This window comes from Neovison vison, chromosome 11 (assembly GCF_020171115.1).
Source record: "Neovison vison isolate M4711 chromosome 11, ASM_NN_V1, whole genome shotgun sequence".
NCBI lineage: Eukaryota > Metazoa > Chordata > Mammalia > Carnivora > Mustelidae > Neogale > Neogale vison.
The window spans coordinates 88,128,763-88,146,970 of record NC_058101.1 but is presented as its reverse complement, the minus strand read 5'-3'; the positions used below and the strand labels follow the sequence as shown (position 1 = coordinate 88,146,970).

The 18,208-nt window shown below is 36.5% G+C and overlaps 1 protein-coding gene across 2 annotated transcripts in view; it reads left to right on the top strand.

Annotated features, from left to right (window-relative positions):
- The first annotated feature begins 4,735 nt into the window (after positions 1–4,735).
- The window catches only part of ADAD1 (adenosine deaminase domain containing 1), a 60,644-nt gene continuing 47,171 nt past the window's right edge, over positions 4,736–18,208 (top strand). For both annotated transcript variants that reach the window (XM_044225852.1, XM_044225851.1), the window contains exons 1-4: positions 4,736–4,907; positions 5,893–6,081; positions 8,723–8,890; positions 15,311–15,379. In XM_044225852.1, coding sequence (XP_044081787.1) covers positions 4,736–4,907; positions 5,893–6,081; positions 8,723–8,890; positions 15,311–15,379 — 598 coding nt within the window. The remainder of the gene's footprint in view (positions 4,908–5,892; positions 6,082–8,722; positions 8,891–15,310; positions 15,380–18,208) is intronic.

Here is an 18,208-nt window from a genome sequence, read left to right as displayed (position 1 = left end):
TATCACTGATGAATATGGATGCTAAGATTCTCAACAAGATCCTAGCCAACAGGATCCAACAACACATTAAAAAGATTATCCACCATGATCAGGTGGGATTCATCCCTGGGCTACAAGGATGGTTCAACATTCGTAAATCAATCAATGTGATACAACAAATTAATATGAGAAGAGAGAAGAACCACATGGTCCTCTCAATTGATGCAGAAAAAGCATTTGACAAAATCCAACATCCGTTCCTGATTAAAACGCTTCAAAGTATAGGGATAGAGGGAACACTCCTGAACCTCATCAAATCTATCTATGAAAGACCCACAGCAAATATCATCCTCAATGGGAAAAAGCTTGCAGCCTTCCCGTTGAGATCAGGAACAAGACAAGGATGCCCACTTTCACCACTCTTGTTCAACATAGTATTAGAAGTCCTAGCAACAGCAATCAGACAACAGAGAGAAATAAAAGGTATCCAAATTGGTAATGAAGAAGTCAAACTCTCTCTCTTCGCAGATGACATGATTCTTTATATGGAAAACCCAAAAGACTCCACCCCCAAACTACTAGAACTCATACAGCAATTCAGCAGCGTGGCAGGATACAAAGTCAATGTGCAGAAATCAGTGGCTTTCTTATACACTAACAATGAAAATACAGAAAGGGAAATTAGAGAATCGATTCCATTTACTATAGCACCAAGAACCATAAGATACCTGGGAATAAACCTAACTAAAGAGGTAAAGGATCTATACTTGAGGAACTATAGAACACTCATGAAAGAAATTGAAGAAGACACAAAAAGATGGAAGACCATTCCATGCTCTTGGATCGGAAGAGTAAACATCGTTAAAATGTCTATACTGCCTAGAGCAATCTATACTTTTAATGCCATTCCGATCAAAATTCCACTGGCATTCTTCAAAGAGCTGGAGCAAATAATCCTAAAATTTGTATGGAATCAGAAGAGACCCCGAATCGCTAAGGAAACGTTGAAAAACAAAAATAAAGCTGGCGGCATCACCTTACCTGATTTCAAGCTTTATTACAAAGCTGTGATCACCAAGACAGCATGGTACTGGCATAAAAACAGACACATAGACCAGTGGAACAGAGTAGAGAGCCCTGATATGGACCCTCAACTCTATGGTCAATTAATCTTCGACAAAACAGGAAAAAATATACAGTGGAAAAAAGACAGTCTCTTCAATAAATGGTGCTGGGAAAACTGGACAGCTATATGTAGAAGAATGAAACTCGACCATTCTCTTACACCGTACACAAAGATCAACTCAAAATGGATAAAAGACCTCAACGTGAGACAGGAATCTATCAGAATCTTAGAGGAGAATATAGGCAGTAATCTCTTCGATATCAGCCACAGCAACTTCTTTCAAGATACGTCTCCAAAGGCAAAGGAAACAAAAGCGAAAATAAACTTCTGGGACTTCATCAAAATCAAAAGCTTCTGCACAGCAAAGGAAACAGTCAAAAAAACAAAGAGGCAACCCACGGAATGGGAGAAGATATTTGCAAATGACAGTACAGACAAAAGGTTGATATCCAGGATCTATAATGAACTCCTCAAACTCAACCCACACGAAACAGACAAACACATCAAAAAATGGGCAGAAGATATGAACAGACACTTCTCCAATCAAGAAATACAAATGGCTATCAGACACATGAAAAAATGCTCATCATCATTAGCCCTCAGGGAGATTCAAATTAAAACCACATTGAGATATCACCTTACACCAGTTAGAATGGCCAAAATTAACAAAACAGGAAACAACATGTGTTGGAGAGGATGTGGAGAAAGGGGAACCCTCTTACACTGTTGGTGGGAATGCAAGTTGGTGCAGCCTCTTTGGAGAACAGTGTGGAGATTCCTCAAGAAATTAAAAATAGAGCTTCCCTACGACCCTGCAATTGCACTCCTGGGTATTTACCCCAAAGATACAGATGTCGTGAAAAGAAGGGCCATCTGTACCCCAATGTTTATAGCAGCAATGGCCACAGTCGCCAAACTATGGAAAGAACCAAGATGCCCTTCAACGGATGAATGGATAAGGAAGATGTGGTCCATATACACTATGGAGTATTATGCCTCCATCAGAAAGGACGAATATCCAACTTTTGTAGCAACATGGACGGGACTGGAAGAGATTATGCTGAGTGAAATCAGTCAAGCAGAGAGAGTCAATTATCATATGGTTTCACTCATTTGTGGAGCATAACCAATAGCATGGAGGACAAGGGGCGTTAGAGAGTAGTAGGGAATTTGGGTAAATTGGAAGGGGAGGTGAACCATGAGAGACTATGGACTCTGAAAAACAGTCTGAGGGGTTTGAAGTGGCGGGGGGGGGGTGGGAGGTTGGGGTACCAGGTGGTGGGTATTATAGAGGGCACAGCTTGCATGGAGCACTGGGTGTGGTGAAAAAATAATGAATACTGTTTTTCTGAAAATAAATAAATTGGGAAAAAAAAATATGTAAAGTCATTAGACTAGTCCCTGGCATGGGATTATTTCTGAATAAACATTAAGAATCATTAAAAAAAAAAAAAAAAAAAAAAAGAAAATGCATTGCTTAGGGGCACTTGGTTGCCTCAGTTGTTCAAGTGTGGACTTTGGGCTCAGGTCATGTTTCCAGGACTCTGAGATAGAGTCCTGCATCTGGCTCCCTGGTCACTGGGGAGTCTGCTTCTTCCTTTTCCTCTCCCTGCTTGTGCTCTCTCTCTCTTTCTCTCTAAAATAAATAAAATTTTAAAAAAGAAAAGAAAATGCATTGCTTTATGAGAGGAATGAAGCTTTTCTTTCTTCCAGTTAGCCCATATGTTTTTGGGTAGCTATTACCTCTTGTTGTAATGAGGTAGAATATTATCAATTTTATTGTTTTCTTTCTCTTTCCCTTTTTCCTTTAAAGCAATATAATCCTTGAGAAATCTTATCTATATAAAAAAGCAAGGGGTCGCCTGGGTGGCTCAGTGGGTTACAGCCTCTGCCTTCAGCTCAGGCCATGATGCCGGGGTCCTGGGATCCAGTCCCACAGAAAGCTCCTTGGTCAGCGGGTAGTCGCTTCTCCCTATCCTTTCCCTGCTGGTAGTCCTCTCTCTCTCTCTCAAATAAATAAATAGAATCTTAGAAGAAAAAAAAAAAAGTAGGGAGGGACGCATTTATATATTGTTATAATGCTATCACTCAATTCCTTGAATTCCTTCTGGGTTATAAACCAAACTTGGTAATTTACTAAAGAGAAACAGAGCCAGGCATTAGCCAGAAGATAATTAGTCATAGATATAGTGTGGTCTTGTTTTAATATTCTCCTTGAGCAGGACGGGAGGGCTCGAGTCTTTACAAAGTGATTACTTTACACAACCATAGGCAATTGAGGTTATTTTAATAAAATCAGCTCCCTTGGAATTGGGCTAAGGCCAAGATTGACATAGCGCATATCGAAATCTTATCTATAACACAATGTGTATAAATAAGAAAACCAATTGCCTTCATAGGGGAATATATATACACATTTAACCATCTGTCAGCTAATAACTCCATTAGGGTTTCCTACATCTTTCACGAGTGCAAAGAACTGAAAACACCCCTGATAGCTTTGTCATTAGGTTTCAACCTCCCCGCCTATTGTCAAGAGTGTTGTTTGGCTCCTCCTGTGAAACTCAGGCAGGAGTCCAAAGCGGTTTTTTCTGTAAACATTAAAGACACGGTTGAGGCCAAACCTTGTCCACAGGGGTCTCCTCAGAGTATAACCAGGGTTAGAGCCCAAGGTTTCCTTGAAACCACCCACACACGGCACCCCAAAGACAGCCTCTAATCACCCTGAAGGATGCCCCAAAACAGTGCTTTGTGAGTACAGTGGTGAGCGGGGTGTGGAGGGCATTTGGCAGGACGGCGAACGGGCCGCACCCAAGAACCTTCATTCGAATTCTGCGGCACTGACCGCCGCAGTAAGCTTGAGTGCTCCGGCTCACAAAACAAGGCCAACCTTACAGGGCTTCGAATGCGCGCGCATGACGTCTGACGTCTCTCTGCTTGTTGACGCAGGTCGTAGAGCGCGGAGCCCGCCCAGCCGGCACAGCCCAAAGGGAACTGCGTGAGCGCAAGCGCAGGGCCGGAAGCCCGGACGCGTAGACGGTTGGTGATTGGATGAGGCTTGGTGTGGGGGGTGTTAGTCCGGGTACTGCGGGGACGCCACGAGGCCGCTTTTGAAAGACGCAACCTTGGGGCGCGTGGCTCTCGCGCAGAGTGTCCCAAAGCCAGAGATTGAGGCCGGGAGGAGGAAGCAACGGCGTCGGCGGCTGGGGCCGGCGAGCCCCGGGCCTGTGGCTCGGTCTCCGGCCTACGCGGCAGGAAGGACACTTTTGGTGGGTGGGAGTTGGGCTGGGAATCGGGCCGTTGAGGGTATCCTGTTTTTGTTTTTATTTATTTTTTAATTTTTTCTTTCTCCCTGAGCCCCGAGTAGTTGTAAGGACCGTCCCTGCGGACCGCTTTGACCCTTCTTTGCCCTTTTGTAGCAGTGCTTTGGAAGGGATGTAGGAGGGATGAGCCCCGTACCTGTTAAAACTCTAGTCACGAAACAGTCACGACATGAGTTAAGAGGTTTAGTCCTGTGTCGTGTGAGTGACTTTAAGCCATGTAGGTATATTTTAAATTTCAGAGTAAGTATTTTTATCTAGTACTTTTTTTGTTTTCTGCCAATTTTCTTAACGATTTGCAGGTGAGAAAATGTCTGGCAACAATGACTGGTTTCAGAGTTCCCGGGTCCCTAGCTTTGCTCAAATGCTGAAGAAGAACTTGCCAGCTCAGCCATCAACCCAGACAGTAACTACACCCACAGGATATTCTTCAGAAAGATACAGCCTGTCGAATATGGCTTCCAAGGTTACCCAAGTGACGGGTACGATTTTTTCATTTGCAATAATGCCTTGGTTCTTTGAGATTCTAGAATGGCCAATAAGTACTGTTGAGCCTCCAGTTTAAATGTTGCCTGGATACATATCCATTTACCAGGGGCTATGTCCCTCCTGGAGCTCCAGTTTGCCTCTGAACACCGTTAGAGGCATGTGGATATCCTCCTTGCTGCTCAGTTATTCTAACAGCTTCAAGCCTGTCTTGCCTTTTTTTTTTTTTTAAGATTTTACTTATTTGTTTGATAGAGATCACAAGAAGGCAAAGGCAGGTAGAGAGAGAGAGAGGAAGGGAAGCAGGCTCCCTGCTGAGCAGAGAGCCCCCCTTCCCCATTTGGGGCTTGATCCCAGGACCTGAGATCATGACCTAGGCCCAAGACGGAGGCTTAACCCACTGAGCCACCCAGGTGTCCCCTGTCTTGCCTTTTTAAGGTAAGGTGGTGTTGGTCACTTCAGGGAAGGGACTGGACTTATACTGGTTTTTAGTCAACATATCACTTAGCATAAGTGTAAAGCAGGGACAAACACTTAAATTCAATTGAATTCAATATTAAAAGTAATATAAAATAGTGAGTAGGAAATAGAAATGGACCTTAGTCCCAGGTCTGTGTCTTTAGTCCAGACCTTAGTGAGACCATGTATTTAAAAAAAAAAAAGGATTTGAGAGCCTTTGAAGACCTTGACATCATTAAAATTCTGTGATTCTTTGATATCACCTCATGTTATGACAGTGATAGCACTTCTTTGCAAAAATGGTTTTGGTGCTCCAAAAAGTATATGCATCAACAGGTTACACTTGTCATGTGTGCAAAAATTTTTTTAGTAGAAACTTACTTGTAATGAAGAGTACATATAATAGATGTATCAGGGACAATCTTCCATTTTATGGGAGAGTTTAGTGTTTTTGCTTTTTTTAAAATTTTTAAAAAATTTTTTTATTTTACTGAACTGACAACTCTAACCATATATTTTTAGGTAATTTTCCAGAACCATTGCTTTCCAAAGGCCTTTCATCTATTTCAAATCCTGTCCTTCCTCCAAAAAAAATACCTAAAGAATTCGTAATGAAATACAGACGTGGAGAGATAAATCCTGTGTCAGCTTTGCACCAGTTTGCACAAATGCAGCGGGTTCACCTTGATCTTAAGGAAACTGTAACAACAGGCAAGTGCCAAGTTGTATCTGGTTATTACAATACTGTAAGATATTTTCCTGTTAAAAACAGAGCATATACATACTACTAAATTTGATTATTTTCTACATTCGCATAATCTTGGGATTAGGTAACTACTGGTATGTTTTAACAAGTATACCTCGGGAATTTTTATATTCATATTTTTCTGCAAATAACTTACATGTACAAAGTTTTTATAATCGAATTTTAATTTTTTTGTTTATGGCTAGGTGAACTAAAATCCCATCAGCCTTGTGGATTATTTTCAGGTGTAAGTACTTGTAGATTAAACATGCTTTTGAAGAGTTGTTAAATATTTGGATTCTCTAATGAGAAAGATTCTGTGATGATTATACCAGACAAAATTATGGTCTAATTTAGCTTCTAAAATTCAAGGTAAAGAGGTGAAAATAACACTTCCATGATGGATACCCTATCTGCAGACTTGTCTGTAACTATTTTCTCCATTCTCTCATAAACTTCCCTCCCAACCTGTGGAAGGCTACAGTAGTACAGATCAAATAAAAGCAAAAAGCATCCTCTAATCTCTTAACGTCATGAACAGTGAATAGAAAGAACTTTAGAAAAGTGGAGGGATAAGAGACTAAGTGCTCTTAATATACATGGACAAGCAGAAAGTATGAGAGTCAAACACAGTCCTTAAAAATACATATATGTGTGTACAAATATGTGTTTGTGTGTGTGTGTATGTGTTTATATATACAAAATCATTATCAAATAGCTTGGTTTTTTAAGTTTTTTCTTACCGTTGCTAACTTTCACCAATATGGGTCTCAAGACATCCTTGTAAAAGAATTTGAAGCTTTTGAGATTTTAGCTAAGATTGTCATAGTAAAGTCACATCTCCAGTCTGTTGTTTTGGAAGAAAAAACAGTACACAGGTGACAAAAATAGAGTCTTAATATAGAAGGTAGAGTTTTCCTAGGTACAGTTACTGTAGGTTGGATTACTTCATGATCAATACTGTGAACTTAATTTTTGTGTCACTAGTTTTCCCTCCATTCTTCTAAGACTGTTCTTGGAAAATGTAAACTCTTGATCATAATAAGAAAAAGAAGTGTGTAAGGGCAAATCTTTATTGATTTGTGTAAAAGCTACTCAAAAACACACTCCACTGATTAGTAATGGTATTCACTTTGTGTTCATAGTACTAGCTGAATAATCTGAATCAATAGGTTTAATGATGAGACCAGAGTATCCATATTTTCACAATTCTATAGGTGATTTAAATACATACTAAAGTTTGAGAATCTGAAGTATGATAGGATGAAGCTTAAAGGCTCAGCACTCTAACACCAAATACTAAATTAACAAATTTGATGGATGCTATCTCACACATAAAAATCATCAGGGCCGCTAGTTAAATATACAAAATACTCTCAGGTTTTATATATTTGGATTGGAACCTAGGTGATCATAAGGAAGGAACTTGGGAAACTGAAGCCCTAGAGAAAATCAGTTTACTCAGATGCGGTGAGGAGTTTCTTATAAAACCTTGATGTACCTCTTTAAAAAACCCAGGGACACGTGGGTGGCTCAGTTGGTTAAGCGGTTGCCTTCAGCTCAGGTCATGATCCCAGCATCCTGGGATGGAGTCCCACATCGGGCTCCTTGCTTGGAGCTTGCTTCTCCCTCTGCCTCTGCTTGCCACTCTGTCTGCCTGTGCTCACTCTCGCTTCTCTCTCTGACATATAAATAAATTAAATCTTAAAAAAAGAAAAAAACAAGTTAGTGTAATATGTGAGGAAGTAATAATGATGGTGATGATGACGAGGCTTATGTGGAGGGACATTGTACCTAGCCATCCATAAACAGGGTAGAACCTTAAGTTGACTAAAGGTCTTCTAAAGTCCAAATTACCAACAAGTAAAACTTGAACTAGAAAAACCTTTGCCCTGTAAATTTTTATGATTCCATTTCATTTTTCATTATGCAAAAATGAAAACTAGGTAAAAATAATTGTGTAAAGGTAATCCTTCTAGGAATTTTGGATGGCTGGACATTGAGTTTAATTCTTTAGCATGTCTTCACTATTGTTTGTTTTGGTTTTCCTTGTGGATTCTCTCCCCTCCACTTGCCTTCAAGGCTATGGTGGTGTGAGTAGCTTATCATAACTCCCTAATAGACTCACAAGATTTCTGCAAAAGGATCCCTTTTTTTCTGGAACTTATACTCTTATATGAGTATCAGAGCACTCAGAAGGTGGGAGAAATTGAGCTTTATTATTATTGAATTTCAAAAGAAGAGAGATGTTGCCAGAGGCTCCACATTTTACCCCTCATTGGTCATTTATTAGTTATTTGGGTGCTTACTATTGCCAGGCTTCATTATACAAGACACTGTTGCTCCATGCATGATCTGTACTCTAAAGCTGTCTCTACTGTTCATGTTGAATCTGGAGCCAAACTGGCTGCTGGATAGGTTCCTCAGAACTAGTTCAGGGGCTCACCCAGCTTTACTTTTAACCTGCATTGTAAAAAATAAAACACAAAACTGATAGGCCAGGATCGTTTTCCACAACTTTTGTACTGGGATATTTTTCTTATCAAATGTCATTTGCAAGATCATACTGTGAATTATTGCAGCATTCATTCTGACTTCTTTTTCAAGGTAACGTTATGGGACCATATTTTGCTTTTTGTGCTGTGGTGGATGGTGTTCAATATAAGACTGGACTGGGACAAAATAAAAAGGAGTCTAGATCCAATGCAGCAAAATTAGCTCTTGATGAGCTTCTACAATTGGATGAACCTGAACCAAGAGTTTTAGAAACAACAGGTAAATACTCTTGATTATTATTTGTAAAATGTATCTTTTTCCAGAAGAAATCACCTGAAGGATTTGTTTTTGAAGAGTTTCATGGCAACAGCAAGATAGAAGTTGCAGAATTTATTTCCTTCCATTGCTGGTTGCTGACATGTTTAATGTTAATTAAAATGTTCTCATATAGGGGATTAAAAGTACACTTATGGTGATGAGTACTGAGTAACATATGGAACTGTTGAACATTATATTGTACACCTGAAGTTAATATAACACTATGTTAATTGTACTGGAATTAAAAATAAAAATAACAAGAATAAAAAAATAAAGGTTTTATATAAAAGAAAAAAATACTCATATATTTCAGCACCATAAGCTCTAAACATGTTGAGTGAATTGTCTCATAATTTGTCAGATTCCCAGTAGCTTCACATCCAGAAACTTGATTTTCTCTATAATTTATTGGATTCTTATTATGCTCTTAATACAGTACATTTAATAGAGATTTTAAACGCAATTTTTGTGAAGTTTGCCTATCTAAATTCAGGAATGGTAAAGCTACTTGAGAAAATAATGGCCTAAAGCAAACTCCAGAAATAGATTATGCAGGTTGAAATATTGATCCTGGATAGGCATGTTATTTGCCTTCTAAACCTGTTTTCATCATTTAAAACATGGGGACATTAAAAAAATAAGTAATAAAAAATGGTGACTCTGATAGTGACTACCTCCTATGGCTGTTCTTAGGATTAAATATGCATGCAAAGCTCTCAACCAGTGCTTGAATAACTTGTAATGTAAATGATAGTAGCTCTTATTAAATATTAATCATATATAAAATGGCAACATATTGAGGATGTTCCTCAAAATGGATGTTGCCATTTTATATATGTGTTAGCATAATAAGCAGTTTTTGTCAGTGGTCCCTTAATCATACATTATATTATCTGTAAATAAGTTAACTTTAAAAAAGAAAAACAAATTTTATTTAAGCAGTGATTATAAATTTATTCTTTTTAAATTCAAATTATCACTTATTGTAATACTGGGCTTTTTGGCTTTTAGTCTATTCATTTTTTTCTTTTCTAATACTTAATATCTTTTTGTTCTAAGTTTAAATCTTATTTCACATATTTTATTTTTGTTCAATTAAAACCATTATTTAGTAATTAAAAATGATTTATTTTGCTACATGTAAGTTTTGATGTGGAGTTTTTTCATTGTTTTCAAATAGTTTGTCATACTTTGGATTTATTAAGTACTTAGGAGTGTATTGTGTTAAATTTCATGTTATTTTCTGTTTTACTATTTTTCAGGTTAATTTTCAGGGCTAGGTATGATTTTTGTCTTATACGTGCTGGCACTATAATTGTCATATTATCCTTATTTTATTGAAATATTTAAATTATTACATCTTATTTGACTTGTAAAAAGCAATGATGCAGTGGTTTAATTTTGTTAGAGAGTATACTTTTTAAAATTCAATATAAAATTATTTCTTTTTTATCTTGCATATTTTATATGTTATGTGTTTTCTGTCTTAAAATTCTTTTAATTCTCACAGTGCTACTTTTAGTTACCTTTTGTGTTTGTTTAATATCTTTATCCTGTTTTACTTTCAATGATTTTCTATTGTACATAAAATTAGATTTTTTTGACATAAAGAATATTTCAATTAAAAAACTTCAGCATTTGGGCGACTGGGTGGCTCGGTGGGTTAACGCCTCTGCCTTTGGCTCAGGTCATGATCCCAGAGTCCTGGGATCAAGCCCCATATCGGGCTGTCTGCTCAGAAGGGAACCTGCTTCCTCTTCTCTCTTCCTGCTGCTCTGCCTACTTGTGATCGCTCTGTCAAATAAATAAATAAAATCTTTTAAAAAAAAACTTTAACATTTGCATTTATTATGAATGGTAAGTGTCATATTATTTGTTTTTCCTTTTGTCCTATAGATATGGTTTTCTTTGACTTTTTTTTCCTTTAAATATTTGGAGGGTATGTACTGATTTTAACCTGGAAATTCCTCTTTCTGATGTGAATTCAATTTTGATAATTTTGAGTTTTGATTTTATCTCTTGATAATTTTGCTTCTTTTTTTTTTTTTTAAAGATTTTATTTATTTATTTGAGAGAGAGAGTGTGAGAGAGAGCATGAGCGAGGAGAAGGTCAGAGAGCGAAGCAGACTCCCCATGGAGCTGGGAGCCTGATGTGGGACTCGATCCCGGGACTCCAGGATCACGCCCTGAGCCGAAGGCAGTCGTCCAACCAACTGCGCCACCCAGGCGTCCCGATAATTTTGCTTCTTTACCAATATTCATATTTGTCCATCATTCACTTATTCCGTCTCACTGATTTATCCTCGCTTAATGTGATAAGTGATTTATTTCTTTCATAGACATGCCTTTGCCTTTCCAGAGTCTTCAACAAATTAATGTAAAATACAGAACTGGTGGCAAGAAATATTCTTAAGACACTTCTTCAGTTTATCAATGGAAATTCTTTATATGTGATTATTTTATCAGCTATTAACCCACCTAGGTATATCCTTAGCAATATTTTGCCAGTTTCCTTCCAACTATAGCATGCAGTAGAATCAGTAAATCTATACTTTCAGGATATGCTGTATTCCAAGGACTGTGGTAGGTATTGGGAATTTAGAGTCAAGTAAGATCTGTCCTCTGCCCTCAAGAAACTAAAGTGCTTTGTTGAAATTACATTAAAACAAGTCTACAGAATTTCCCAAGCAATGAATTTAATTGTCAGAAATGGGTGTTTATGATTGGCTTCTAATGATAAATACTTTTTTCCCTAAGGGTCTTTAAAATGCTTATCCAGGGCTAGCAAATATTTTGCCTGGTGGGCTACAGTTTTTAGTTTCTAAGTATTTATCTTTTGCCTTTTCTGAAAATTAAGGTAGCACTTTTCCATATCCACTGATGCCCCGTTTATATCCAACATTGTTTTCTCAAAGAGTACCAATAGTACCTTAATTAAGACTAAAGGATTTTTAATAATGTATTTTCTCTTGTAACAGAGCCTAGTAATAATTTAATTTAATAATTTAATTAGGTCACCTTTTCCCTTATATTCTTTAAAATGTCCTAAACAGCTGAGTTTAAAGATTTGTTTTACTTGTGAAGGGATATGGAAGATAAGAGGTGAGTATTTCTTTGCTGTGAGCTTTATATCAGTTTTTCTGATCTATTCATTTATAACATAAAACTTGAAAGCTTAATTTTTTTTAAAGTTTTGAACTCATCAAAATTATTTTCCATCTGTATCTTTTCATATTTTATATGTGGTGTTTTTAAAGTATAATCTTATTTTTTTTAGTTGTACAGAACTTCTTTAATTTTTTAAGTTTTGAAAATCTTAACACTTCTTAAAAAAATTTTTTTTTAAATTTTTATTTGAAGTAAGCTCCATGCCCAACATGGGGCATGAACTCAATGACCCTGAGACTAAGTTGCATGCTCTACCAACTAAGCTGGCCCGGCACCCTGAAAATCTAACACTTTTGACACAATGAGTTAAGAACCTTGTTCTAAGTTTATTTCAATACTCCTTACTAAAAAAATCATTTAAAAGGCTTTTAGTGTAGTCAAACAGAATTTTATAATGTATATATATAAAACAAATTTTAGTATCTTAATGATTTTAAGTGTACAGTTTAGTGTGAAGTACATTCACTTTGTTGTGTATCCAATATCCAGAACCCTTTGCATCTTGCAAAACTGAAATTCTATACCCATTAAACAATTATCCTCCTCTCCGCCCCTCCCTTAGCCTTTAACACCAAGTTCATAGCAATTACCATTCTGCTTTCTGTCTGTATGAATATGACTACTCAAGGTATTGCAAAGTGGAATCATGTAGTATTTGTCTTTTCATGGCTGGCTTTTTTCACTTATAATGTCCTTAAGGTTTATCTCCATTGTAGCATCTGTAAGAATTTCCTTCCTTTCTAAGACTGAATAATATTCTCTTGTATGTATATACCACATTTTGTTTATCCATTCACCTGTCGATAGGTACTTGAGTTGCTTCAACTTTTGGCTGTTGTGAATAATGCTGCTATGAATGTGGATGTGCAAATAGCTATGACATTCTGGTCTCAGTTCTTTGGGTTTCATACCCAGAAGTGGAATTGCTGGATCATACAGCAATTTTATATTTAATTTTTTTAAAGAACTGCCATATTGTTTTTCATAATGGCTACACTGTTATACATTTCTACCTGTAGTGCACAAGGGTTCCAGTTTTTCTACATCCTCACCAACAGTTGTTATTTTATGGGTTTTTTGTTTTGTTTTGTTTTTGATAGTAGCCCTTCTACTAGGTATGATGTGGCATCTCATTGTGGCTTTGACTTGCCTTTTCCTAATGATTAATGATGGTGAGCATTTTCTCATGTGCCATTTTATATCTTCTTCAGAGAAAGGTAATAATACCTTTGCCCATTTTTGAAAAGGCTTATTGTTTTGTTGTTGTTGTCATTGAGTTTTAAGAGTTCTCTATACAGTAGTTCCTTCCTTATTCATGGTTTCACTTTCCACGGCTTCAGTTACCTGTGGTCAGCTATGGTCTGGAAGCAGATGATCCTCCTGACATATTAGAAGGTCAGTAGTAGCCTAATGCTATGTCACAACGCCTGTGCCATTCACCTCACTTCTTCTCATTACATTTTAAAATTTCCCATCATTAGAAGATGGGTGAGTACAATATAAGATTTTTTGAGAGAGAGAGAGAGACTATGTTCATGTTTTTATTACAGTATGTATGTTCTATTGTTCATCTCTTATTATGCCCAACTTATACAGTAAACTGTCATAAAGACATATGTATTGGAAACATAGCATATCTATGTATTATCTGTAGTGGAACCAATCCCCTCCATAGGGAAAGACTATTATATATCCTGGATATCAATCCCTTATCAGGTATGTGATGTGCAAGTATTTTCTCTCTTTTTGTGATTTGCAGTTTTACTCTGTTAATAGTGGTTTTTGATTCATAAAAATATTTAATTTTGATGAAGTCCCAACTTTTTCTTTTGTTACCTATACTTTCAGTGTCCTATCTAGATAGTTATTGCCAAATTCAGTGTCATCCTTAAACTTTTCTCTTAGATTTTCTTCTAAGAGTTTTATGGTTTTCACCCTTATGTTTGTGTCTTTGATGCATGTTGAGTTAATTTTTGTATATGGGGTTAGGTGGTGGTCCATCTTCAGTCTTTTGCATGTGGCTATCCAGTTTTTGCGGCATCATTTATTGCAAAGCCTGCCCTTTCCCCTTTAGTTACTGGCCCCCGTGTCAAGAATCTTTTGAGAAAATATGTGAGAATTTATTTCTGGGTTCTCTATGCCATCAATCTATGTGTCTGTCTTTATGCCATTACCATACTGTTTAGATTTATTACCACTTTAAGTATTAAGATAGGAAGTGTGAGTCCTCCAATATTGTTCTTTTTCAAGATTATTTTGCCTGTTTGAACATGGTGCTTTAAAATGCAGGCCAACTTGTACAGTCCCATTTTTTATTGAAATTATTTATTCTTGAAGAACAGGATTTAATATATTTGGTTTTCATTCTACCTGAGCCCAACTCTCCTGAGTAAATGGAAAAACTCCATCTTTCTCTGAGTTTTTAAAACTCTGCTTAGTTAAAGTCCAGAGTGTATATATCTAACTCTAGATATTAGCCTTTGCTTAACTAATGTAAACTGCAAGATGACATTGCCAGTCTTTCCTTGCTAATTTTGATATGTTCAGTCAGTATTTTGTCTTACTCAAAATTAAGACCCAAGTCGCAATATTGTTTGCTTCTTTCGTTCTTATGAATGATTCTTGAGAGATACTAATTAATTTAGGTGAAACTTTGCTCCCAGAAACTCTTCTTTTAATCTTTTCTGATCTTTTTTGTTGTTGTTGTTTCTTTGGTTTAATGTCATGTTCTTTTTTGTTTGTTTTTTTTTCCTGGATTCCCCGTGTCATGATCCAAATTGGAAAGCCATTGCAAAGAGACTAAAAGCTTTGAAAATTTTGAATGTAATATCTCCCTAGGAAAAATGGTAACTTTTACTTACCAAATTGTGATGGGATATTAATTTTAAATATTTTGCATAGTAGTGTAAATAGAAAATTGTTCATGAGCATCTGAACGAAACAAGGTTTCGTTCTTAACTCTTTGAAAATATGGCATCTGTGACAATGCAAACTGTATAGCAGCATAAGATGAGGAAATCCAGAGCTGTGTGTGTATAATTTCATTATAGGTAAGACATTTATCAAGACTGAGCTAATATTTGGTGGCCTATACAGAAAAAATAATCATTTTAAGATTGCTGTTTATTATAGAATACTAGGGTACCTGCTCTTTAGAACATTGAAGTTTCATGTTTCTTTATGCTTTTTTTTTTTTTTTTTCCCCATTTACAGGTCCTCCTCCTATTCCTGCAGAACCTGTTGTTTCACCCGAACCAGCATATGTGTCAAAAGTACATTATGGTAGGAAAGTCCTTTATGATGTTCTTTTTTAGAAGAGTAAACCAGTAAAAAATAAAACATAAAAATAAAACATATAATAAAACATATAATCAAAATATGCTTTAGGTATTAGCATATACAATAGTATTTTATCATTCAAAACTGTCACACTTCTACAAGGAGGAGATTTTCCTTCTGTATTCTGCTAAAAAAGAGAAATGAGGGGAGAGGAAAAATTGAAGAAATGGCTATTTTTCTATAAGGAGGTGGTTCATCAGTTTCGTATAGCTGCTCTTCTGAGAATGTTTTGCTTTGGTAGGCTTGTCATTAATGAAAAACAATGGCTTTCTGGTGGTTAACGGTTGGGACATTCATTTTAAATAACCTATTTACTTGGGTGCCTGGGTGGCTCAGTGGGTTAAGCCTTTGCTTTTGGCTCACGTCATGATCTCAGGGTCCAGGGGTCGAGCCCCACATCAGTCTCTGTGCTCAGCGGGCAGCTTCTTCCCCCTCTCTCTCTGCATGCCTCTCTGCCTACTTGTGGTTTCTGTCAAATAAATAAAATCTTTAATAAATTTAATAAATTTATTTATTAAATAATAAATTATTTGATAAATAAATATTTACTTTTAATGGCGATTATTGATCACTCAAGCCCAAGAAAACTACAACTACAATTACTAATTGTATCATCTACAATCAGCTATTTCTCCATGCACATTAATTTTTCCATCTATAAAATGGCCATAACAATAATTACAGCATTGGTAATTATGAGGATTAAATGAATTCATATATGTGGAATATTTAAATCAGTGCCAGTAGATGCTTCCTAAATAATAACCTTTTTTTAATATCACTTTGTCATATTCAACATGTGTTGTAGTTGTATCCATTTCCTGTCAGATTATGAATCCTCTGAAAGTCAGGAAATTATTTCTCCATTGTTTACATAGTGGTTAACACTTCAGACTTCAAAGTTCAGAGTGCTTATAGATTTAAAATGAAAATGTGCCTTTCTTTCTCTTCTAAATCTGGAGATTAGGATTTATTTATTTATTTATTTTCAAAGATTTTACTCATTTATTGGACAGACAGAGATCACAGGTAGGCAGAGAGGGGGGAGCAGGCCCCCCACTGAGCAGAGCACCCAATGCAGGTCTCAATTCCAGGACCCAAGCCAAAGGCAGAGGCTTTAACCCACTGAGCCACCCAGGCACTCCTGGAGATTAGGATTTAAAAATAAACTTTATGCCTATTCAGACTTGGTTTGTGCATTGTTTTCTTAAATTTACGTTATCTTTCTAAAACAGAGAAAGCCTACGCTTGTTTGGAGTAAATGGACCAGACCAGGGAAAATAGGCCTATTCAAATGGCAAAATTCATCAAAGTTTAGTATAGTAATTTGATCTAACAGTCCTAAGAATTGAAGAAAAGAAGGGAAGTGTGAGGTGAATCTAGAAGTAATCATCCCTTAATGTGGGAGAGGGCTCTAGTCTGTCTTTTCAGCCTCTGTGGGCAACTTTAATGAATAGTGGGATAAAAACTCTGATCAGTGACTGACAATATAGTTTAATATTACCCTGAGAAAACAGATAAATCTGTGAGGAAGAAAGAAAATGTGGCTAACAGTATGTTTAAGGAAATGCATGATTAGAGCCAAGTTTAGTAGGCTGAGACAGGAGTCAAGTTGTCAGAACATGTAGAGCAAACCTCATCCTTCCAGCTTATGGGTAAACACAGGAGTTAAATGATGTTGCCTTTGGAGAAAAAAGATTTGAGACCCACAGTAATTTCCAAAACAGATCCTGGTTGGGCCAGTTATAGAGTGTATCACTATTTCACAGCCTGTCTGCATTGTCCTATTTCTAACTGGACCATATTTCATTAAAAATAATGATATTTTGGGGTGCCTGCTTGGCTCAGGCCATAGCTTCAACTCGATTTCAGCTCAGGTGATGACTTCCAGGTTGTGAGATGGAGATCGGCATTGGGTTCTATGCTGGGTGTGGAGCCTGCTTAAGATTCTGTTTCTCTTTGCACTTCCTGCCTCCCCTTTCTAAAAATGAAATAAATAAACAAAGAAATAGAAATTTTTAAAGAGTGGTATTTTGACTCTGAAGATAGGTTTAGGTTACTCATGATACTGTAGGTCACTTGAAATTAGCTACTCGAAATTAAAGAAATGTTAAATGGCATTATGCATGTCATATTTTTATCTTATCTTTCATTTTCAGTAATTTGGGAGAACATTTTATTTCCTTAATGGTACATTACACATATACATGTATAAGGAAAATGGTATTGCATTTCTCTGTTTTTTAGAAGAGATATATCTAGTAACTGAGACTTGGTTATATTCACAATATTATTTACCTTCAACACTGAATTAAGATCAAGAGGTATACTGGTATGTTGTTAAGTCCCATATGTGCTTTATGATATTTAGGTACAACCTTTTAATGTGTAGCAGAGCATTTTTTTTGTTTTGTTTTGCCCCATACTCAATTCTTGTTCTATACTAATCACAGTGTGTTTTTCTACTCTGTATCATAATCCAGTACTTGCTAACTCTATATGATCTGATCAAAAAAATTACAGTTCATTCATTCTATGGACCCATTAAGAAGGATAAGGTAATACTAATGTCTACCCTTGAGTGATGTTCAAGAGCAAGTAAATGCAAAAAGTGCATTTCAACATGTCCCATTTTTTGTTTTTTGAAGTGATACATATTTATAGATTCTCAAAATTTCTATTACAAACTGGTAACATTGCCTGCCTTTGGTGATGCAACTTCCGAATGTATATTTTTATATTGCTGTTTCAGTTTTTTTAAAAAAGCTAAAT